This window comes from Nylanderia fulva, unplaced genomic scaffold (genome assembly GCF_048542155.1).
Source record: "Nylanderia fulva isolate GAGA-0341 unplaced genomic scaffold, ASM4854215v1 Scaffold61, whole genome shotgun sequence".
Classification (NCBI taxonomy): Eukaryota; Metazoa; Arthropoda; class Insecta; order Hymenoptera; family Formicidae; genus Nylanderia; species Nylanderia fulva.
Genome location: NW_028190710.1, coordinates 170,068 through 194,640, shown reverse-complemented (window position 1 = coordinate 194,640; position 24,573 = coordinate 170,068). Strand labels below are relative to the sequence as shown.

The following is a 24,573-nucleotide window of genomic DNA, read 5'->3' as shown; positions in this document are numbered from 1 at the left end:
CTATGCTTTCCCTCCTTTCATTCTTATACCGAAAGTTTTACGGATTATTAATAATGAAGCGGAAGGAATTTTGATTGTCCCCTGGTGGCCTTCACAATCTTGGTTCCCTCTCTTTCAACGCTTTTTAGCTTTAGAACTTCTTATATTACATCCTTCTAAATCTCTTCTTTCTTCTCCTCTTAGGAACCATCATCCCTCCTACAAGACACTTTTCCTGGGAGCATCGAAATTATCAGGGAAGCGTTTAGAAACCGCAAAGTACCGGATTCATTGTTAGACGCATTATTAGCATCCCTCGCCTCATCAATTCTGAAACAATATTCACGATCTCTTCATGATTGGTGGAATTTTTGCCAAATACATCAAGTTTCAATTTTTTCTCCGAAGTCAAGCGATGTTCTTTCTTTTCTTTCAAATGTATTAAATGTCGCAGGTTCTTTCTCCATCCTTAATACTGCGAGATCAGCTATCTCTTTGATATCTCATAACGCGATCGGAAATGACCCTTTAATCAGATGCTTTTGTAAAGGCGTGAGTGTTTTAAAACTTCCTAAACCTCGTTACGATTTTATTTGGAATCCTGCACTCGTCATTTCAAAACTCGGGTCTCTTTTCCCTCACGAAGACCTTTCTCTTGAAAAAATCATCAAGAAACTGATCCTTCTCCTCGCTCTCGGTTCGGGACAATGCTGTCAAACTCTCGCTAATTCCTTTTATTTCCTTTTCCGTCAATAAGATGGTTATCAGAGTTCCAGATCGTATTAAGACTTCCGCTCCGGATCATTTTCAACCTCTTTTGTCTTTCTCGCGTTTTAATGAGCGTATTAATCTTTGCATTGTTGGTTTACTAGAACATTACTTATACCGAACAGTTGAACTTCGTTCAAAAGATTCTGACTCTCTTTTCATCTCCTTCAAAATTCTTCACAAATCTGTTGGGATACAAATCATTAGTAGATGGATTCGCGAGACTTTAATCGACTGTGGGGTTAATAATTCTTTCTCAGCTCATAGCACACGTCATGCATCGACTTCTTTCACGGCCAAAAAAGGCATTTCTATAGACTTAATTAAGAGAATGGCGGGTTGGTCCGCCGATTCTCAAATTTTCGCTAAATTTTATAACCATTGACCAATTGTTAACCCCGACGCGTTTTCAAATGCAATTATATTAAATTAACTTTGTACTTGTTCACGTTTTTTAAATATATTTTCTTTTATGACTGCATCTGCTGGTCTCTCTTGTAATGTTTATTTATATAAAACACCAGTTTTTTTCAGATATTATCCGGGTATTTTATCCGGGCGAGACCCCCGGCATAATTTAATGATTAAACAAACTTACCAAGTGAAGTTCGATCATAATTATGCGGGGGGTCTCGTCCGGATGAACCTCCCTCCCTTTGTTAAAATCTTTTTCCCTCCCCTATGTTTTCTTGCGATTTGTTTTTAGATTTGAACTTTGAAACCCGTTGTTATGTACGCCCGGCGCCTACTACGATCGGATGTTTCGAAATCTGAACGTTGTTGTGGATGCGCGCTAAAGGCACGACTACATTGTATTTCATCCGGACGAGACCTCCGGCATAATGAGAATTTGCGAAGTTTATGTATTGTATCGATTTTCGTAATCCACGGGTCTATGGTTCCGCGCGCGCGCCGCATTCCGATCCGATCACGCATTATTCGCGTGACGCGAAAAAGCCCGGCCGTGTTTATCACGCGGCCGATTATAATATCGGGTTTTGAGAAGTCTCGTCATTGCCTAGGGGAAATGCCCATAGAGAGATGTTCGTAAAGTACCGGAGGACTATTCGTCCTTATATCCGCCGTTTCGTACGATGTATCTAATGTTATATTATATTATATCTTTATATTGTCCACTGTATGTAATGTGTCTACGTAATTGTCTTAATATTGTTAAAATACATTGTTATATATTTTATTAGCCCAATCTCTGTGTTCTAATTAAAATCTCCTTTCCAGAATCTCTGAAAACAATATTCGTGAACCGCGGCCCTCTGCCAAATACTCAGCAGGGCGTAGCCGGAGAATTTACGATTTCTGAACGAATTCTGATACCGTGGCGCGCGGAATCGCTCCTGGCGCCCAAATTTTTAGAATTGTCGTAAATACCGATATTCGGATACCGTTAGTTACCTTTCGAATATTACCTTTTTCTGTTCTGGCCGACTTGCTCGAGGCCGGCGAATTAACGTCGCACAGAACATATAATTTAAAATAAATAGATAATATATTTAGGTGTATTTAACATTTAACAAGCATATTTATATATTTATATATTATTTATATATTGATTAATTTGTATTATTATATTATATTTAACAGTAAAATTTATTGTAATATTATATGGTTATTTTTTTGTGATTATACTAGTATAATATATAGTTTAACTACTTCAAGCAAATTTGCAAAAATATAAAAAACTTGAGGCAAACGGTCATAAAATTTAGTAAATATAGAGGCATCGAATAGTAACGCATCTATATAAACAATAATTGAAGCAGTAAAAGAAATAGTACATACAATATAAAAAATTATTCATGTGAAATACATTCACCTATGCATAGCTGCAATTTTTTTATTTCTATCATTGATTAAAACGGATGCTTTCATAAAATTGTATCTGTCTGTTGATTTGATTGTTGCGAATTAATATCTTCCTTTTAATTCTGTCAAAATTCTGCGTTGCGAGATCCTAATATATAAAAACAATGAATTGCATAATGAAATCAATATACTGTTTATATAATAAATAAAAAAATATAAAATTAATATTTCGAGATTAATAAGATAGAACAAAATTTTTTTTCTTTCGCTTTCCATAATAATATTTATTAAAAATATAAAATGTGTTAATAAACCGACCACAACTGGCAATGTTATTATTTAGTTATTTATTCAAAATTCAGACACAACGTTTTAACCTTAGTTCAGGTCCTTATCAAGTCTACAATCAAAAAGTAACAATTATAAATGTTGATAAATTAATAATAAGAAACACATTTTTAAAAAATGATAAATTGCGTAAACCAATGTATATAAATAAATTAAATAAAAACATACCTGCTAAGAAATAAATTGACAAACTTCTACAAAATAAAATTCATACTAAAATTCATCCTATGTTTGTTGGACATTAACGTCGTGATATTAGAAAACAAACTAACTAAGCAGTCTTAATAACCAAATCATATATACTATATAAGATTTAAATTCTCTGTGTCTTTCTGAAGGTTGATCGTGTTGTTAAATTTTTTAATGTAGAACATTTCTGCTAACTCTCTTTTTCTCGTATGTATTTCCCGATGTAAAATATTAAAGGTTGTCCATTTAAAGTCGTGTAAAAATTCACTTCTATGTTTGCTTATTACGTTATGGTTATTATTGTGCACTTTTATGTTATTCATGTGTTCCTTTATACGAGTATTTAAATGTCTTTTAGTCTGTCCGATGTATGTAGCGTTGCAGTCATTGCAGTCAAGTCTATAAACAACCTCAGTCATCTCCGCTTTGGGAAGTTTGTCTTTTCCTCTTTTTATTACATAATCTAATTTCTTTGGTATCGTATAGATAACATTTAAGCCTGCTTTTACAATAGATCGCTCGATAGTATTACTAAAATTCTTGATATACGGCATTGGAATACAATTTGAAATATCAAATTCTTTATTATTTTGTATTTATCCCCCACGACGTAGGATTTTTTAAGAAAACAAACTCTCTTGTGTAAAAAACGTTCCTATAATTGCGTTGGGAAAACAATTATTAGATAAAATTCTTTTGACTATATATAAGTTTTTATTATGGAAACTATCATCAGATAACAAAATAGCATGATCAACTAAGTTATTAATAATTTTATACTTAAATGGGTGATTCGAATAAAAGTTTAAATGTCTACCAGAAGATGTGGGTTTCTGGTACCTATTTGTTAAAAGTTTCCCGTTGTTTCTAATAACCGTTGTGTTTAGAAAATTCATCATATTATTTGTTTCAATCTCATAAGTAAATTGTAAACGTTGATGATAATTATTGAATGTAGTCAGGATATTATCAATCTCAGAACGTGGAATTATTGCAAAAATGTCATCAACATACCTATAATAAACTGAAACCTTACATTGTAAAGCGTTTAAACATTTCGTTTCGAGATTGTCCATAACTAAATCAGCCAAAATAGGTGAAAGGGGGGGGAGCTCATTCAGGTACCATGAATCTGTTCGTAAAATTGATCATTAAAACAAAAACTTGTAGACTCTAAAAGAACTTCAACTCCATATAAAAATTGTGAGCTAAAACTGGTGTTACCAGAAATGTCCGTCCAACGTTTTTCAATTGATTTTAAAACTAAGTCTGTAGGAATATTTGTGAACAAAGAAGTAACATCAAGTGAAATCAACATTTCACTATCGTCAATATTAAAGTTCTTAATTTTATTCACAAAATTCCAACCATTTTTAATGTGGGAAGCAGGTTTCAAGACTGACTTTTCTAAAATATCGTGCAAAAAACGTGCTATATGTTGAGATTCGCATTCTCTTTCTATTATATTGTATCCTATTCTGATTATATATTGTTTTCGATCTTCGCGCGTTTCAGTACAAAATATGTTTACTCGTTTGTCCGTGCTGACGCGCTTTTGCTCTTCCATTTATATGGTCATGATTCTCAATTACTCTCCCCATTCTTGTCCGAAAGTCGTCGTGATATATACACGTTCACCAAAGGTCTAATAAAGTTTGTTACTTATACGATCGGACTATTGATTAATTCTTCAAGCAATTTCGTGCTCCCCATTATCCTGCGCCAACACTATATTGTAAGCTGGACTCCCAATTGACGAGACAATAATTCGTAAAGGAACATTAACTTTATGTATTTTCGGTAAACCGTATGCACGTGGAAGATTACCGTTAGTGGTGTTAAGTCTTTTATATGTTACGTCGTCAATCAATTTATTATCACGCCATGATTTAATTAAAGAATTCATTCTATTAGATAGTTTTTTAATCGGATCTTTTTTCAGTTTATTATAAGTTGATTGATCGTTAAGAGAAACATTCATTTTTTCAATATAATCTTTCCTATCTAAAATTACCGTCGTTTGTCCTTTATCCGCTTTTGTAATTAAAATATCATCATTGTCGCGTATAAACTTATTACATTCCTTCGAGATATTAATGATGTGTCTATCTATGAAGCTAGTGTGTTTCTTTCTACTGAGAAATCCATTACCGCTTTTGTAACTTCGTTTCGAGTTGATTTTAATAAGTCCTTAGGGATTTTAAAACAATTAGTTTCTAAATTATTAGTAACATCTAAAACAGTATTAATGCGGTCAACTTTGTTATTCTGTAAAACAGGCATGCCAAATTTCTCACCTAAGCTTAAAAAATCTAGAGTATTTTCAGGAATAACTGTATTACTAAAGTTTCTAACCCATTTTGATCTGTCAATCATACTAAAAGGGTTAACATTAACTCTATTGCTTCGAATTAAATTATTAAACTTTTTTATAGCATTATACTTTTTTGTTTGATTAAAATTACGTAGTTTATGATGATTAGATTCAAAGAATCTATCAATTAAAAACCGTGGTAAACTGCCATATAATCTTTCTTCGATAAAATGTAACATTGAATGTAAATATTTTAAGTTACAATTTAGATCTTTAATTTCAAAGTTTAATAATCTAAATTTTGTTTGTTTAACATAATCGTCAAAACGATCGGTTGTGGTCGGTTTAACACATTTTATATTTTTAATTCACTGGCGACTCATAAATTACTCGTAATATTTATTAGATTTACCTTTTCTACGTGACAACTAATAAATAAATTTGTTGTATTATTAATTATATTAATTATGTCTGCTAAGTCCGTTTTCCATCTTTCAACGAATTCTTCTATTAACTAAAATGTTTTATTTTTTTAACATTATTAATAAATAACGTTTTTGTAACATTATAACATTATCAAAATTATTTTAAACATTATATAATAATTATTAATATTGCATTATTATCATATTTTGTGAACATTATAAACATGTAAATTTTTACCTTAGTTTGATTTACGGAATATACGTTATTAATAATAATAATTAATGCTGCAGGTATAGTAACAAGTCTAAAACCGATAAAACAGATGTATATATAATACACATCAAAACTTTTGTACAAAATATTTATAAAAATATGGCACATTACTTTGGTTTTTTTTCTTTAAAATAACTTAATAAATGCTCCAGTATATTTTGATTCTTCGCATGCTTTGTAATAATATGTAAGAAACTGTTAAAAAAATTTGGATATTTATTTTGTGTAGAAATACTTTGTTTTAATGTTAAATATGATTTGATGCGATTAGTATCTTCAGTGCAAGCCAAGTATTCTAAAAATTTAGTGTCATTTTTTTTCAAACCTATCACATACACAATTTCCCAAGTATTCTCTTTTTCGGGAGTTATCATCAAACCTTTACAATATGTCCATTCCTTCCACCATGGCATAAGTCTGAAATAAAAAGAAAATTAAATTTTCCTATTAAAAATTAGCATATAGATCTCTCGATTAAACCATTTGAACATTATAGAGGATATCAATAAGAAAATTTAATTAAGAAAGCGTAAAAGTATATAATAATATTTACCTGTATGTTTTAGGTTGTTCGCAATGTTGTTTTAATTTCATGTTGGCTACTTTCATACAAGTAATGTCACCGAGAAAACATGCCCATCTTGCAGCTTCTTGTCGTAAACATATTCTAAGTTGGTCTGTATCATTAATTTCTTCATATTTGATTCTTTCAAGTACCCTGATTAATGCCAACTTTATGCAATTCTAAAAATCGTTAAATATATATTTCTTTGTTTATATTATAAATGTATATAAAAATCATTATATTTTTCTATTATTTTCCAATGCATTATTAAAAATATTTTTTTTTTATGAGACAAATATACATACAAATTTATTTATAGCCGTGAGCGTTTATTTATGTACGTACATATGTTCAAATATACATACATGTATGTAAAAATATGGTTTAATTTGTGCGAAATGTTTATACAATAATATTTAAAAGATATTATTAAAGTTATATAACTATTTATCAATTATATTTTATTTTTAAATAAGGTAAAAAATACCTATATATATCTTTTTGAAATATGTAGGAATCGAAAATCCGAATTTATCTCGTATTATTATATGTTTAATTTATTTTTCTTATTGAGCGTGTTTGGACGTCCCTGTCAGGGTAAATGATTGATTTATGTCAGTATTTGGATAAGCCAAATGTCTTGTTTTCAAAGAGACTCGTGCTCTTGTTTGTCTCGCAACGGCTAAAATCCCAAACAAGGAGGTAAGCGTGTCTTTGCCGGATTGGCTGGCGCATTTTTCGAGATTGAGACGCGGAACCGTTTTGGCGAGCGTTGGCGAAAGAGGAGTCAGACGATAAGAGTCCGCGAAAGAATATAGACGCGCGTGAAAAATCTTCGAGCGAACGTTAGGCACACCGCCGCCCGCAAATAAATTGTATAAGAGCTGTATTAAATCGAATTTTGCTAAATAGAATAAAGACGACGCTTTATAATTTAATTATTTAATTGTTGTTAAAATAAGATTCCAAATATATAATTAAATTTTTCTAACTATATATATGCTTTACTTTTTTTTTTTAATTACTAATATGTAATATTTATATATAAGTCCAATATAATTGCATTCATTGACAAAGATTTTAAGCACCTAGCTATGTATCTAATAACAATGTTATACCTATACCAATAATATTGGCAATAGTGAAAATCATACACTTTTGGGACCATTTTTCGAGTGAGTGATTATTCAAACTGAATTTGTTTACGCATTTGTTTGCGACGTAACAATAAGCAAAACATTCGTTTATCATTGCGGTATATATTTTTCTGAGTATTTAAACTTTTTGTAGTTAATAAGTGTATATATGCAAATATCTAAAATATAATATATTTATTGAAATCTATTAATATATTTACCGTAAAACTACAAGTACCATTTTCCAGCATGGCTACAGGAAAAGTACTAAATATGTATTCCAGAGCTTTGAACATAGGATACCATGCTATATAATCTTTTTCTTGATGCAGATATGAGGTGAGATTCAAGAATATAGAGAAATTGAGTTGGCCTGTTATCATTAAATGAAATGCAGCATCGATAATTTGGGCACGATTAAGAACATGAATTTTCGTGTAATCATCAGAGTTTAGGTAATTCGAAATTCTTTGCCAATTCTCATCATCATAGTTCACGCGATAATATCCTGTCAAGTAGTAAATAAATTTGATCAATTTTTATTGTTTCGAATAATTTTATCAGAATATATTTTTAAATATTTCCGTTTCATACTTTTGTTTATATAATTTATAAATGAAGAACGTACTAAAAATTTAATATAAATAAAATGAAAATATATGTAGAAAATTAATTATAAAAGTGTCATCCTAATACTTGAAATAGTAGAAAAAATGAAACTGTGCAAGATATTGTTGTAATAAAATAAAATAAATTTTATAAATATAATCATCTTTTTAATAATTTTTGCTATTATTACAAAAAAGAATATTTGTAAAAATATAACATTAATATTGAATGATATTATTTAGAAAACGTATATTTTAAATATAATATTATGTATATAATATTGCAAAATATGACACAAAGCATTTCAAACCTATTATATAGTTATTTAATGAATATTTCAGATTTTTATAGGACAATAAATAAAATAGATAAAAATATAAAATAATGTCAATTATGTGTGTGTAAAATAAAAACGAGAAATATGTTATGATAAGTCCATTGATTGATATTTACCAATTTGTTGTATATTGAATATTATCCAATCATACTTTTTAAGTGATATTGGTAATGATAATTTTAAATCTTTTGACACGCATACCATATAATGAATAAAATTGTTAAAATCGAGAGATATTTCCGTAGTAAAAGTTACAGGAAGGCAGTCGATATTTAATGTGTCGATATATTGTATCGATACCTTTGCTTCGCTCGAAATATCATGATAATTTCGTACTACTTTAATGAGAGGAAAATACTTTTCCAAAGCCCAATCTACCATTCTTGTTAGTTGTGGAGCAATCTTTAGATTTTTTGTTAAAGCAGCATGTCTCGTAAAATTCAAAAAGTCTAGATTATGTGGTCGGCTAAATTCACAAAGTATGTAAAATATACATAAAAAAGAAATATGTTAAAATTGTCTGTATAATGTTAATATTATATAAAATTTTAATAAATACTAATTGTAAGAAGCAAAATATGAAATTGCACTTCTATCTATATATTTATATATCTTATATTTATATTATAAAGAATATAACGTAATTTTTAATAAAATTTAATAATTTTATTAATTTTTTTAGGTATTTTTAGCATTAACATAGATTATATTTGTGCAAAGTATTGAAAGAGTCATAGAATAGTTAAGAAATAAAACAAATAAGAAGTTGAAGACAAAACGAAATTAAAAGAAATAATATAAAGGAGATCGATTTACGAGTGACCAAAATAAAAATAGAGATGTAATGGAAATGAGAGATATTAGTGTTTTAGATATTTAAAATTCTGTTAAATAAGGTTAAAAACAAATGTAGTACAAAATGCAATTAAAAAACAAAAGAAATTATAAGAATTAAAAACGATATAAAGAAATGCTACTTATTGAGATATAGGGAGCCACCTCCGATTTCGATGACCTTGGCATATGTTGTCAAGGTCATTGTCCTGAGTAATAAGTATCAAAAGATTTTAAGCGTCGCTCATTGTTTATAAAAAAGTTATTAAAAGAGAAGTTTACTAAATAAAACTAATTATAATATTTATGACATATATATTTAAATGTATTATATGATTGGACGCGTAATAAAGTAAACGCGTGGGTCAAGATGTCATGTCGAAGATTTAATTTTAAACATAGGTTGGTTAGGGTTAGTTTTTGAGTGGGGTTGCGGTACAGGGGGAGGAACAGAGCTTGTTAGCCGCCCAGCGGAGCCCTATGGCTCCTTCTTGACACACGCGATTATTTTATTACGCGTTCAAACATATAATACATATACATTTAAATGGAAAAGTTTATAAAACTTCTATTATTAAACATTATTTATGTTACACAATTTTAACTTTTTTGATATTATATTTTATATTGAATTACTCACGTGCTATTTACAAATGAGCGAATGCATTTCCAAAATATTTCTTCGGTCAAGACATGTTGCATCATGCGCAGTATAAAGGGTGCTACGATTTACATCAAACTTATATTACTACAATGGTTAGTTATTGTAAACATAGTAATTTAAAAAAAAAAGAATTATGTATATGTATACAAAGTAATAATCGCGTAAGAGTGAAATGATTTTCATTGCCGCACCGTTTGTCATTTTATTCATAAGTTAATGCTTACGAAGATAGCAAAACTTTAAAGAACAATACAATTATTTCTCTCTAATTACATTTATGCGGCTATCGGCGGACGCTGCGTGTTAGCGTGTGCGTGTGCGTGCGCGTGTGTGTGTACGTGTGTGTGCGCGCGCGTTTTGTTGTCCTTTTATAATAGTATATTGTGTATCAAGTGCGGAAAGTTGACAATTGGTCACAAGTGCGGGGGATGGACGCACGAGCCGAAGGCGAGTGCGACCACCCCACACGAGTGAACAATTGTCAATCCGCACTTGATACACACGATATTTTGTATAAGTGTAGGCAAAGTGGCTTTGTGCGCGTTTTCTGTGCGCGAGGTGGCCGATCGCACGCCGCTATCTTGCGACAGCACAGTGCGGGAATAGCCTTTGAACGCGGCTCAGCCGTAGGCAATGGCTTTGAATGCGGCTTATTCACTCACCGCGTCGCCGCTAGATGACGGCGTAGGAAATCGGCCGCTTTCCGCACAGAAAACACGCACACAAAGTGCCACTTTGCCTGCACGTGTAATACAAAATAATATTTAATTAAAATCCAGATAAAGAATTAATTATCTTCCAACTTAACGCATATTTTATAATATTAATAGTTAAAAATTTACGCGGACCATTTTATTATATTTTATGTTATACCTCTGATAGATTGACGATATTTCAATAAATTGTCATCTTGTGAAGTAGAAGGCCTCATATGATCACTATCTAAATTAAGAGAGTAATGTTGATTTTGAACGACAAATAAATTTGTTATTGAATAATCTGGATAAATCTACAGAAAAAAATAATTAATGTATATCGATATAACCGTTCTGAAGATACTTGCATTAAAAACAAATACTAATCTTATTAACGTTACTTCTTTGTTAAAACGAAACACTTTCTCATTTTGAAAAACTCACATTAAAACAAATATAATAGAAAAATCTAAAATTTTGTGTTAATATAATTAGCAAATATTACATATTTTTTAAATTATTGTCTCATGATATTATATTGCAGACTTCTCTTTATCAAATTTATTTAAATAAATATCATGTGTGTACTAGTTTTAATTGATTTATTTTATTTTACATTACATAAAAATTTAAAAATATCTAATAAAGAAGTGTTAAAAAACCATTTTAACAATAGCATTTTTTATCATAAAATTTTCAAGAATATAAATTATAATTTTATGTATGTAAACATGTGAAAAAAGTATTTTTTAAAAAACAGTTAATTATTTCAAATAATGCTAAATATGTTTTTAAAATAATTCACAAAAAATGCGTATAGATTTTTTAAAAAGGGTTTGATTTAAGAAAATCTTGCAATATGAATACTTTAGTATTTTATTGTTTGCGAGAAGGTGGGAGCGAGATAGCGTTGAAAATATTTAGAATAACGTACCTTATTGATAGCACACGTTGCAAGGAATGTAATAAGACCTTTATTAAACCAAAAATCCGACCCTGACGCATTGTTCATCACATCATAAAACCATTCTTGTGTCACTTTACGTCCTACTAATTGAACTACTTCGATTTTCTGAGCAATAGGATATACATTTTTATCGTAGATGATATCTGTTTCCCTGAAAGTTATAATTAAATGTTAAGATTGAAAACTTTTATAGAAAATACAATTTTATTTTTGTTACAATATTTTAATTTAATTGTTAGATGTACGATATACAAACTCATTGGTACAATTTAGCAAATTAATATTGTAAATCGTACTAAATAATTTTATTTTTTAATTTACAATATGAAGCAACGATAAATTTCTATTAATGTATATATTGTTGACAAAGAACAATAGTTTGAAATAAATAGAAAAATGTCATTTCTTTTATAATTTTATTACAGTTTTAACATATCTGAGGGGGTACAATGTAGCACACACACATATATGTATACTTTACCTTTTATGTACGTATTAAAACGGTAAACTTTATCTTTGTAATAATATGAATAAACTCAATTCTACTGAAACTGTTTGTTTTCGTAATTTCTTATACTTCTGAACGTTTACAGAAATAAAAGATATACTTGTTTTTAAATTTTATAATTTTGCATTCAAATATAATTTTATTTTTAATGTAATTTGAAGCATTTGTACTCACCTATAAAGAACAAGCCCGAAAACTATTATGCCTTTGTCATGGAAATTTGGAATTGCAACATGAATCATGTACAAAATATTTTTCGAACGTTTCCATTCATTTTTTAAAAACAATGTGATATTTTCAATTGCATTTATTGCAAATTCCATGTGAAATTTAGATTCAAATTTGCCCCACATATGAATGTTTCGAGTTTCGTAATCAAGACGGGATAAGTAATTAGACACAATTATTGTTGCGTAAGGAATCAACATTACAGGTGTGGTATCGTAGTGTTTCCATTCTAAATTGTACTCATCTCTTTCCGTATTTCTCAATGGCACATTTGACAAACTTGTGCAATTCTGACATCCTAAAGAAATGTTAAAGGTTGCTTCTAACAATGAATTAAGTGAATGCCAACATGGAAACACTAGTCGGGCGTCTATTATCTGGAAGTGCGAAGGACTTACCCACCTACATTTCGAAGAATATATAAATTAATGAAACTTTTTTAACAAATATAAAAATATTGGGAATTAAAAAATGTATAAATGTTATATATGCGTCAACACATTATATTTTATGACTCTATTACATATTATTATATAATAATAAACGTAACAATTGTTTACCCTTAGATTTGAATTCCGCGATGTATAATAATTATTGAAACATTTAATACATAAATAGTATATTATTTACAATGTCTTATGTACTTGCATATTGTACTCTTTTTAATTAACATTAGTTATTTACTTACACATATTTTTGTTTTATGTCGAAAATTCTGAAGCCTTGATAAGCAGTACCCAAATATTTTATATTTAAAGTGTAATTTCCTGGTGATAAATTATTTATAAAGAAAATATCAATTGTGTCTTTTGTAATATTATATGTTGGTTTATAAATTGTATCTTTATCATTCTTATGATGTTTTTCTAAATTTGTAAATAAAACTATATTTTCAATACATAGTTTGACTGAAGATAAATATATGTGTTGCGTTTGGTTAAGAATGCTTATGCTGATATTGGATTCTCCGTAGAAAATATTTTCTTCAATATATGATATGAGCTTGACATCGTAATGCATTGGTTTTATATATTTTGGTGGTTGATAGCATAAAGATTCATTACGAACAGAAGTCATCGCAGTGATTAATATTAATCCGCTAATAATAGTTCCGCTTAATAATAGTTTTAGAAATATCATCATGTCGGAGAAAAGGAATATTTATTTTCGACCTGTAAAACACACTTTAGACAAAACATAAATAGAGAAATAAGTATAGCTTTGATATCTTTTTACATCTTTCTTGTATATAAACAAGAAATAAATACAAAAAGTATTAAAATTATAAAATAAAAAACATCCTAATTAGCGAAACATTATTTAATTAATTATTTTCATTGTTAAAAATTATATACGTTTTAAAATTTATAGAATATTAATATTGGAATATAAAGATTTATAGTATATATTATATATATAGTATATATTATATATATATATATATACTCGTAATTTTGTTTTGATCGCGTGTGGAAGCGGGCGTGTCCACAGATTTTAGAAAAATGGAAAAAGAGCAATATCGGTTGGTGATTCGATTCTTGTTTTTGGAAGGGAAATCGCGCAGCGAAATCAAAGATTCTTCATTTCGACATCTTTGATTTCGCTGCGCGATTTCCTTTCCAAAAACAAGAATCGAATCACCGACCAATATTGCTCTTTTTCCATTTTTCTAAAATCCGCAGATACGCCCGCTTTCCACACGCGGTCAAAACAAAATTACGAGTCCGATTCGGCTGAAATTTTGACAGTAGTCCTCTACGAGAATGTACTACACGATAGTAAAACTCTCTTGCGATACTGGCACCATCGGGCGATGAGGCTAAGTACTTATCGGACTGCCCTCGTATATATATATATATATATATATATATATATATATATTAATATATATTTTATATATTAGTTGTTTGAAGCAAATTACATTTATAAACACAAGGCCAGTTATTTGTACATAAATATAAGCCTGTGTGTTTATTCGAAATAAAAAGACAGTAGCGTTAAGAAAGATTGAACAGCGGCGGTGACACACACACACACACACACACACACACACACAGAGAGAGAGAGAGAGAGAGAAAGAGAGAGAGAGAGGGAGAGAGATTTTATTATTTTTCTTTAAAGGTCTGTGTTATCACATTTTCTTAAATTGTGTATTATAAACTCTAACGGAATCACTGTGTATAAAACCAACATAAAATCAATTTATTATATTGTATCAATTACTTGAAATTTTTGATAATACATATTATATACATATGTATATGGTGTCCCAGAACTAACAGTAAACCTGTTAATAGCAGATAACTAAGATCATTTGGAGACGATTTTTCTTAAACGAAAATGTCGAAGTATCAATAATTTTCGAATTATAAACGAACAAAATTAAATGTGTTTTCATAAACTAAGCGTTATAAAAATATTAACAAAACACATTCGTCAATGAAATTCAAGTAGACTATATTTTCAATAGAATTTTAAATTAAGACTTGACTGCAAAGATAGATGATGGCAAATTTGGGACTATGCAAAATATATTAACCTTTCTCGACATTTTCGCGGAAGAAAAATAGACTTCAAATAATCCTTGGAAACTACTATTAACAGGTATACTACTTCTGGGACATCCTGGGGGTAGGAAGTTCTTTCAGATATTTCAAATTGAACGCATCAAAATAAATGTGTTAATTATTGCTTCAAATCTATAATATTATAGATTTCTTTATTCAATTGACAACTAGAATGTTCTATCTTATTTTACTCTATAATTTATAATTGTTAAATCATTATTATAATGTTTAATTACATTGACTCCATTTCTCATCATAGCTTTATTTTATTATTAAGTATTAAAGCTATAATCCTCATCAATGTATATTTTATCAAATATCATTCTAACTAAGATGATATTTTTTTATGTATTCTCATCATCAATATACATGTAACATTATATATTGTGTTTAATTGTAAAAATAAAACTTAAATTTTGATAATTAAATTTAATTCAAATATCTGAAAACACACGTTCCAACTTTAATGGAGTACCTTATTAAATTGATATAAATTATTTGTTTATGTACTATATTGATATATTGATATACTATTGTTTAATTTAATATTAACTTATGCGTTTTGACTGTTTTTTATAAAATATTTTATGTGAAAAATTTTACGTAAAATATTTGGTATTTTATTTCTAACTTATATGGTTGACAATATAATAATTAAATGCTCTTTAATTCAAATAAAGTATTACAAATATAAGCGGCTAATAAGAGCAGATTCAACATCAAAGTTAAACAACTAATTTATTACATCTAATCCATGTATACTAATACAAACAATACAGTTTAAATTAAAACTATAAAAATAGACTCGAAAATTGAAACAGATTAGGAAGCGAACGTTTCGATCCAATTTTTCGGATCTTCTTTAGCGCAGTATAAAAAACAAAATTAAATTCAACAAAGTCTAAATGTTTTTAACGTATAAACGTCTAATAAACATATTTAAACGCCGTTACATCAGTAAACGAAATAAAACGTCGTAAGATTAATATGTGACTCTCGCTAAGCTATCAAGAGACACGGTAGTGTCTCGCGACCAGTTAAGGGCGTAGCGGAGACACCGTGTATCTTAACGCGAGTCGGACATTTGAGTCTTTATAATATATCGAATCCTCAATAATGGCTGAAGCAATCGAGTTTATACTAGACTTAATCGATAGATTGAGTTCGAATTATATAATAAAAGTGTCTTTATTTCTGCTCTACGTGATTTGTAAGCAGAGATATATAAATGCAAAGTCGAAATATGAAAAATTTCTATTAAGAAACGTCCCCGTCATCATTATAATCTCTAAAAACTCACCTTTAAAAAAAGGTAAAAAAAGGCGACCAGTTAAGGGCACGCCATTAACAAAAATTATCCATTGCAAACCCATGTAGAATCCTATCCTATTGCAAACCCATGTAGAATCCTATGAAAAATTAATCATTGCAAACCCATGTAGAATCCTAAGCAAAATTAACCATTGCAAACCCATGTAGAATCGTACCCATTGCAAACCTATGTAGAATCCTATAAAAAATTAACCATTGCAAACCCATGTAGAATTGTATTAAAAATTATCCATTGCAAACTTATGTAGAATCCTACATTGCAAACCCATGTACAATAGAATTGTATGAAAAATTATCGATTATAAACCCATGTACAATCGTAACAAAAGTAATGAAATAAAAAAAAAATTGCGCCAAGTGAAAGTAGAAACTTGTACCAGTGGAAAATTAAAGTTGCAGACATATATAGAGTCGTATAATGAATCAGTAAAAATTTAAATTTGCAAATGTAGAATCGTACCATAAAAAAACTTATCTTTTAAAAAAAAAGATAAACAAGATGCCAAGTCCATGCGCCATGTGAAAAAGAAATAAAAAAATTTTAGTTAAAAAAACTGGGCGCGCTGCTAAGTTTCAAAATTACAATGCACCTTAAAGTAACATTAATTAATTTAAACACAAAACATATTTTAACTGTAATGAGTTTAAAAGTAACAATTTAATTTTAATATTGTTAGAATATTATTTAGCAGCGCTCCCAGTTTTTTTAACTAAAATTTTTTAATTAATTAATTAAACATATTCCAAATTTAGAAAAAATAAACTTTATTTATATATGCAACAGCTTTTTAAACTAAATTTTTAAATTCTATTTTATATTAGACAATTATCTCGATCAACATCTACGTCCACATTAGCTGCACTGCAGACTACCTCTACAGCCACATTATCTGCTCCGCGGATATAGCGTTATGCCAATACGATACATTACATGTACTTACTTACTTGCCTTTACTGTACCAACTCTTGTTCTTTCCACGTAATCATGCTTTTACAGTTATCGTTTGCTGTATATCTTCCAGCAAACTTTATTTCGTGTGAAGTGTATTTAATTAATTAAATCTCTGCGAAAGATTGAGAAGATGAAGGGATAATTCAAACTATAAAGACATGGTTACATGGAAAAGACAAGAGTTGATACAATAATAAAGACATACATGTATTTGTATCCTGCTGGCATAAGGTTATAGAAGTTGATTGAGATTGAAAAATAATAATGAAAATAATAAAAAAAATAAAGACACATGTATTTGTATCGTGCTGGCATAAAGTTATAAAAGTTGATTGAGATTGAAAAATAATAATAAAAATAATTAAAAAAAGGAAATATTCAATCATCATTTAAAAGCATATTTGAAATCTGTAGAATAAACAGTTTTTGCAAAAAATGTGGAGCATTTGAGCTCTAGTAAGTCTAAAAATAAATGTAAACATCAATTAATAATAACTGATGTTATATATATATTATATATATAAACCAATTTGTTGCAATATTCACTATAAAAGGTTGTAAGGGTAAGATGGCTAAAAGTGAATAATTTAAAAGATAGTTAACATAATTTTACATAAACTGAAATATTTCATAAAATAAAATATTTGTAATATTTCGAAGTTTATGTAAGATTATGTAAAAATTATACCTTTACAACTTTTTATAGTAAATATTGCGAGTTAAATCGATTTATATGAGAAAAATTAAGGTAATTCTATTTTGAAAATATAAGTGACCTTTAAATAACCTTGAAAATCGCCGTTTAGGAAAAAGTCTGTGTCAACTTTTTCTTTTTCGAAATCCTGCAACTTTTATCTAAATTTAATAGAAAATGTATAAAAAATGCTCGACATTAGTACACACACACACACACATATATACACACACACACACACATACACACACACACACACACACATATGGGTAAATTTATATAAATAGGGTGCTTTAGGAGGAATGATCAGGATTCTAGGATATGATTGTACACATCATTTTAAGCAAAGAAGTTTAGATAAACATGTTTAATAATTGTTCTATTCCGGTCATAAAAATATACAAAAATGAATGATATAATCTCTAAAAACTCACCTTTAAAAAAAGGTAAAAAAAGGCGACCAGTTTAAGGGCACGCCATTAACAAAAATTATCCATTGCAAACCCATGTAGAATCCTATCCTATTGCAAACCCATGTAGAATCCTATGAAAAATTAATTATTGCAAACCCATGTAAAATCCTAGGCAAAATTAACCATTGCAAACCTATGTAGAATCCTATGAAAAATTAACCATTGCAAACTCATGTAGAATCCTATGAAAAATTAACCATTGCAAACCCATGTAGAATTGTATTAAAAATTATCCATTGCAAACTTATGTAGAATCCTACATTGCAAACCCATGTTTGGAATGTTATTATAAAGATCTATTGAGAATCTATATATTTGATTTTGAGCCGTTCTAGTAGACATATATACATCTCTAAGTTCTATTCTTAATAGTCTTAAAATTCACTAACGTTCCTATTGATTTGGCTCTTGAAAGTATTTCCTCCAGATGGGAATTTATTTCTAAGAATTGTGACTTATCAAAATCAGAATTTTTAAATGGAATAAGCTTAGTTTTAAATTCTACCTTTTTTATTTTTAATAACGTTATCTACCGCCAAACCTTTGGAACGCCCATGGGTTCTCCTCTCTCACCAGTGATTGCAGATTTAGTTTTACAAGATCTTGAGAATAAATCATTACGATTATTAAAATTCACACTCCCGATTTACTTTAGATATGTTGACGACATTGTATTGACTGTTCCATTGACTTTAATTGACCACACACTTATGACTTTTAATTCTTATCACAATAGACTCCAATTCACTCTGGAAACTGACGATAATAATAAAATAAACTGTTTAGATTTGACACTAATTTTAGAAAACAACAAGATAATCACTGATTGGTATCACAAGCCGACATTCTCGGGGAGATATTTACACTACTTGTCTCAGCATCCTTTGTGTCAAAAGAGAGGAACTATATACGGTCTAGTGGATAGAACAATTTTATTGTCACATCCACGATTTCATTATAAAAATCTCGTTACCGTTGTCAACATACTTTTAGAAAACTGTTATCCGCTTGACGTGATCTTTAATACTATTAACCAACGTTTATTAATTTTTTCACTATTCCATTTTTACCCGGATTGACGGAACAATTTAGAAATATTATTAGGAACATGAATATTAAATTATCCTTCTTTAGTTTTAATAAATTAAATAAATACATACGAGTACATAAAGATACTATTTCTACAATGAATAATACAAACGTTGTTTACAAAATTAATTGTTCAAACTGCGACGCTTCTTACGTGGGCCAGACTAGTAGAAGACTGATCACAAGAATTTCTGAACATAGGAAACACATTGTTAGAAATATTAATACTAAATCAGTAATAACGGACCACCGCGTTAATTTTAACTATGAATTTGATTGGGACAACATTAATATTTTAGATAAAGAAATTTATTACGGAAAAAGATCAGTATCAGAAATGATATACATAAAAAGACAAAATAATAGTCTCAATTTACAGACTGATACTGAAAATCTATCCGATATTTATATTGAAGCTATAGAGAGATTACCTAAACTCTAAGGTTAAATAACAAATATAAAATAATTATAATTGTTTGTTACTTTTCGTTTCCAACTGAGCTTTAGTTTCCTCTGAGCCGTTCTACTGACATGAGGATTTCACTAGCGTTACCGTTGTTACTGTTACAATTAAAATATTGTCACATCATAAATACATGTAAGTTTTTATTAGCATTTTTTTATACCATATGTTAGATTATTGTTTTATAACGCACTTGACTTTGGATCTTATAATTATTGAGGTGTATTGAGAAAATTATTTTAATTTATAGGATGCGTTTAATATTTTATATTCTAACACCTGCCAACCTCGTAGTCAGAAAACTAGAGAGGATCGCTTCCCACAGTAACGTAAATGTGATAGCTTAGCGAGAGTCACATATTAATCTTACGACGTTTTATTTCGTTTACTGATGTAACGGCGTTTAAATATGTTTATTAGACGTTTATACGTTAAAAACATTTAGACTTTGTTGAATTTAATTTTGTTTTTTATACTGCGCTAAAGAAGATCCGAAAAATTGGATCGAAACGTTCGCTTCCTAATCTGTTTCAATTTTCGAGTCTATTTTTATAGTTTTAATTTAAACTGTATTGTTTGTATTAGTATACATGGATTAGATGTAATAAATTAGTTGTTTAACTTTGATGTTGAATCTGCTCTTATTAGCCGCTTATATTTGTAATACTTTATATGGTTGATATAATTCTACGTATTTTTAAGTGTTATATGTATATTTATTTCTGACTTAAAAAAATTAATTTGTTCACATTTTTTATACGTCACATTTATATAATATGATTGAAAGCAATTGTTCCTTTTTTTATTTTTTTCAATTGTATACATAATCTTTAACAATAAAAAATAATATTTAATTCTTCTTTATTGTTATTGTATTTTACTCAATATCAGCACAACTTTAAAATCACTTTAAATATTAAAATACACACAAATATTTTTTTATAAACAATAAGTACATATGTAAATTGTAATATTTTTTAGTTTCAGAAATAATTTGTTCGATTTTAAACTTTTGTTGGTCCAAGATTATTTCAACATTACAATTTGTAAAATATTGTAATATTGACATTATAATATTTACGCAAATATTTTAATAACTTGATTAAATTTATACACATATTAAATATTGAAAAGATATGTGTTTAGAAGTGTTACATACTATTTACTCAACAATTACAATACTTGCTTCTATTTGCTAAACGTAAAAATTTTAACGTTTAAAAAATGCGACATTTTGAAATTATCTCTGAATTAAAATTTAAAAATCATTTTGAATAAAACTGTTCTCTTTATGCTTATATGTTGGAAGTTCTTTAAAATTCCGTTACACCGTATGATTAATTTTTTTTTATTTGTAGACAAATATATGTTTTTATATTTTTAACTTATTTTGACTTACCCAATATTTCGAAACAATATGTTAATTGCAAAAGTATATTGATATAAATTTATTTTTTTAATTAACTGTAACAAATTAATGCTTTAGCAGTATCCAATGTTCGAAGAATATAAAATGTTCACACACACTTTATTACAATTATTATGTCTACTACGATATGGTTCGAAAGACCACGAAAGACTGACTGATTCTGTATACGTGTCATCGTGATAAATATGTTGTGTTAGGTCAACAAAATTTCTGAGATCGTTATATGTATATTTGTGTGTGTGTGTGTGCCATTTATATCACTTATTTCGAAAAACATGAAATCAGTCTTTCTAGCTCTGTTTCTAATAGTAATTAATGAAACAAAATGTCGCATTTTTTAAACGTTAAAATTTTTACAATTAGCAAATAGAAGCAAGTATTATAATTGTTGAGTAAATAGTATGTAATACTTTTAAACACATATCTTTTCAGTATTTAATATATGTATAAATTTAATAAAATTATTAAAATATTTTCGTAAATACTTATGCTTTTGAAAAACACATATTAATGTCGAAAGGACAAGCAGTATAACAAAAATTAACTGCTTAAAAAGTAACGTTTTCTTAAAAATACTTTTCAAAAAAAGTTTTATAACAAAACAATTAAACAAAAATCTTAATTATAAAAATATTTATAAAACAATATAATTTTCCATAAATTCAGAATATAATATAAAAAAATTCGTTACTTTAAGGAGCTCATTCAACCTTTTATTATATAATATAAAATTTCATATAATCATATGTTCATAAATGACTTTGTAAATGATTTTTTATCCTGTCAAGACCAGATACTGCTTTCAGACGATTTTTGGAAAACGAATTGTCCAAGTTTTGCTTCAGAATGAAATTATTTTGAGATATGAGAATTATTTTATACAGTTTCATATTGCTGGAAATAAACAATAATATGTTTTATATTGACTTTAAGTCACAATCTAAATATGACTCTACTTATAAAACAAGACATTTTTTGACATGTTATATGTATAAACTATTTTGATAAGTAAGATTAGCTTTGGAAGTAGCAGCGCACGATTGTTATATTTCGTTTAAAGTAAAACTAATGTAATTTTTATAATTAAAAAATACTTATGAAAATACTAATAATACCTACTAAATACTTTATTTTATGTTTATATAGTATCATTGTAATAACATTTGTAATAATATTTGAAATATTAAACATATATTAAATTAAACAATTACTTTTTATATATACATTAATATATTCACACGTATGTATACACGTTCATATGTATATACATATGTATATAATTGAATTTTTTCAACTATATACAATATATGTTTAATTTTTTTTTAATTACTAACATGTAAAATTGATGTAAAGCCAATATAATTGCGCGGACTTAACATCTTTTTTTACCTTTTTTTAAAAAGGTAATTTTTTTAGGGTATAAGATATACACAAAATATTATATGTACATACGTATGAGCATGTGTTATACAATAGTAGCTGCCTTTTTATCTTCTAATTGATGAGCTATTTGCTTTCAAGAAATATTTATAGCTTTTTGATTGTACATAGTATGACGGATATCTTTTTCGAATTTTGTGTTTATATGTTGCAACACTGTTGTACACATTTTACGTTGCTAAAGCAGATCCGACATTTATCGTTTAAAAGTAGTAAAAAGCGATAAATAATAGAAAATTCGTCGTATTGATTGGAAGAAATATATGTTAAACGCGCAATTATTGTAAACATGAATTTGAAGACAAAAGGTTTTTAATTTATACTTTTTATCTATGCTTATATTTTTTTTAAATATAATTGTAATTTACAATTTAGATTGACACATCTTGCAGCATTTTAAGTTTATTAAAAATATTAATATTTATATTTATCAATAAGATTAATATTGTATATAAATAACTTTGTGAAATTAGAATGTGGATTTACGTAAGAAAGAGAGTAAAGAGAAGAGCAAAGTGGGAGGGGGGGAGGTGGTAGAAGGGAAAAGGGAGAACTTGTGTTATGTAATTTATTATAAATTAAGAAATGCTAATCAATTACAAATTTTATATAACAACATATTAAATGTAAAAAAAAGTATTTAAGTATTGAACATATAACACATATAATTAGTTTACATATAACGCAAACATTACTAATTCTTATACAAACATATTTTATATATATGTATTTATTTATTATGAGTGCCGGTGGACGTGATGTCGAGTATTTGCGGCGAGAAATGGAGCTGTGCCGGAGAGAGAAACAATTGATGGAGCGTGAACTGCAGCTGATACGGCAGGAGAACGAGCTATTGAGACGGGCACAAAATGAGGACAGCGAGAGAGACGACTTGGTGACGAGGAGTCCGGCAATCTCCCACGAGTCGAGCGCAACAAATATAAATGCAGTCGCGGGTTTGCTGGGACACTTTGAGGGCGACAGCAACATGTTCGAGTCCTGGAAAAAGCGCGTCAGATCCTTGAGGAACGCATATAATTTGACGAACGATCTGACAAGAATTTTGATCGGAGCGAGGCTGAAAGGCAAGGCACAAGAATGGCTCCATTCTAATCCGACATATACTGAGATCGACGTTGACGAGCTGTTGCACGAGTTGAAAAATATGTTCTTCCATGAGCCGGGAAAAGTATATATGAGGAGACAGTTTGAGCAGCGTGTTTGGCGAAGAGACGAAACCTTTCACGAATATTTGCACCAGAAGGTCATCCTGGGCAACCGTATTAAGATGAAGAAAGGCGAATTGGTGGAGTACGTGATCGAAGGAATTTCAGATCCAGCTTTACGGGACCAGGCTCGAGTGCAACAACTGCGAACGAAGAAGGCGCTACTCGGAGCGTTCGAGAGAGTGTCGCTGCGCGGGAAAAATCAACCCGGAGCGCAAGGACATCGTGCAGCAGATTGTCCATC

The 24,573-nt window shown here is 28.8% G+C and overlaps 2 protein-coding genes across 4 annotated transcripts; one reads left to right on the top strand and one right to left on the bottom strand.

Moving 5' to 3' along the window:
• Positions 1-2,465: 2,465 nt before the first annotated feature.
• Positions 2,466-13,930, bottom strand: LOC114935513 (aminopeptidase N-like). Of its 3 annotated transcripts, XM_085488032.1 has the most exons (8): positions 11,896-11,957; positions 11,140-11,208; positions 8,044-8,330; positions 6,675-6,865; positions 6,458-6,538; positions 6,086-6,152; positions 5,835-5,936; positions 2,466-2,719 (listed from the first exon to the last, which is right to left on the bottom strand). In XM_085488032.1, the coding sequence occupies exons 2-8, from the start codon at positions 11,195-11,197 to the stop codon at positions 2,612-2,614; spliced, it is 894 nt and encodes a 297-aa protein (XP_085344158.1). In that variant the 5' UTR covers positions 11,198-11,208; positions 11,896-11,957; the 3' UTR covers positions 2,466-2,611. The 3 variants fall into 3 exon arrangements, 1 of the variants encoding a protein (XP_085344158.1); XR_014925947.1 differs by lacking the exons at positions 2,466-2,719; positions 5,835-5,936; positions 6,086-6,152; positions 6,458-6,538; positions 8,044-8,330 and adding exons at positions 10,243-10,324; positions 12,611-13,066; positions 13,353-13,930 and having other exon boundaries at positions 6,801-6,865; positions 11,896-12,079; XR_014925946.1 differs by lacking the exons at positions 2,466-2,719; positions 5,835-5,936; positions 6,086-6,152; positions 6,458-6,538; positions 6,675-6,865 and adding exons at positions 10,243-10,324; positions 12,611-13,066; positions 13,353-13,930 and having other exon boundaries at positions 8,265-8,330; positions 11,896-12,079.
• Positions 13,931-14,477: 547 nt separating this feature from the next.
• On the top strand, positions 14,478-20,213 carry LOC146720773 (uncharacterized). Its single transcript, XM_085488040.1, has 3 exons — positions 14,478-14,487; positions 19,055-19,599; positions 20,151-20,213. The coding sequence occupies exons 1-3, from the start codon at positions 14,478-14,480 to the stop codon at positions 20,211-20,213; spliced, it is 618 nt and encodes a 205-aa protein (XP_085344166.1).
• Positions 20,214-24,573: the final 4,360 nt, after the last annotated feature.

What these genes read in the sequence shown, in the direction of transcription:
- LOC114935513 (XM_085488032.1), bottom strand. Translation starts at nt 11,197, where the DNA reads ATGAGGCCTTCTACTTCACAAGATGACAATTTATTGAAATATCGTCAA. An exon ending in GAGAATACTTGGGAAATTGT is followed by an intron (nt 6,153 to 6,457) that starts GTATGTGATAGG and finishes TATCGGTTTTAG; the next exon opens with ACTTGTTACTATACCTGCAG. An exon ending in ATTCCGTAAATCAAACTAAG is followed by an intron (nt 5,937 to 6,085) that starts GTAAAAATTTAC and finishes AAAACATTTTAG; the next exon opens with TTAATAGAAGAATTCGTTGA.
- LOC146720773 (XM_085488040.1), top strand. An exon ending in GAGGAACTATATACGGTCTA is followed by an intron (nt 19,600 to 20,150) that starts GTGGATAGAACA and finishes CTCAATTTACAG; the next exon opens with ACTGATACTGAAAATCTATC.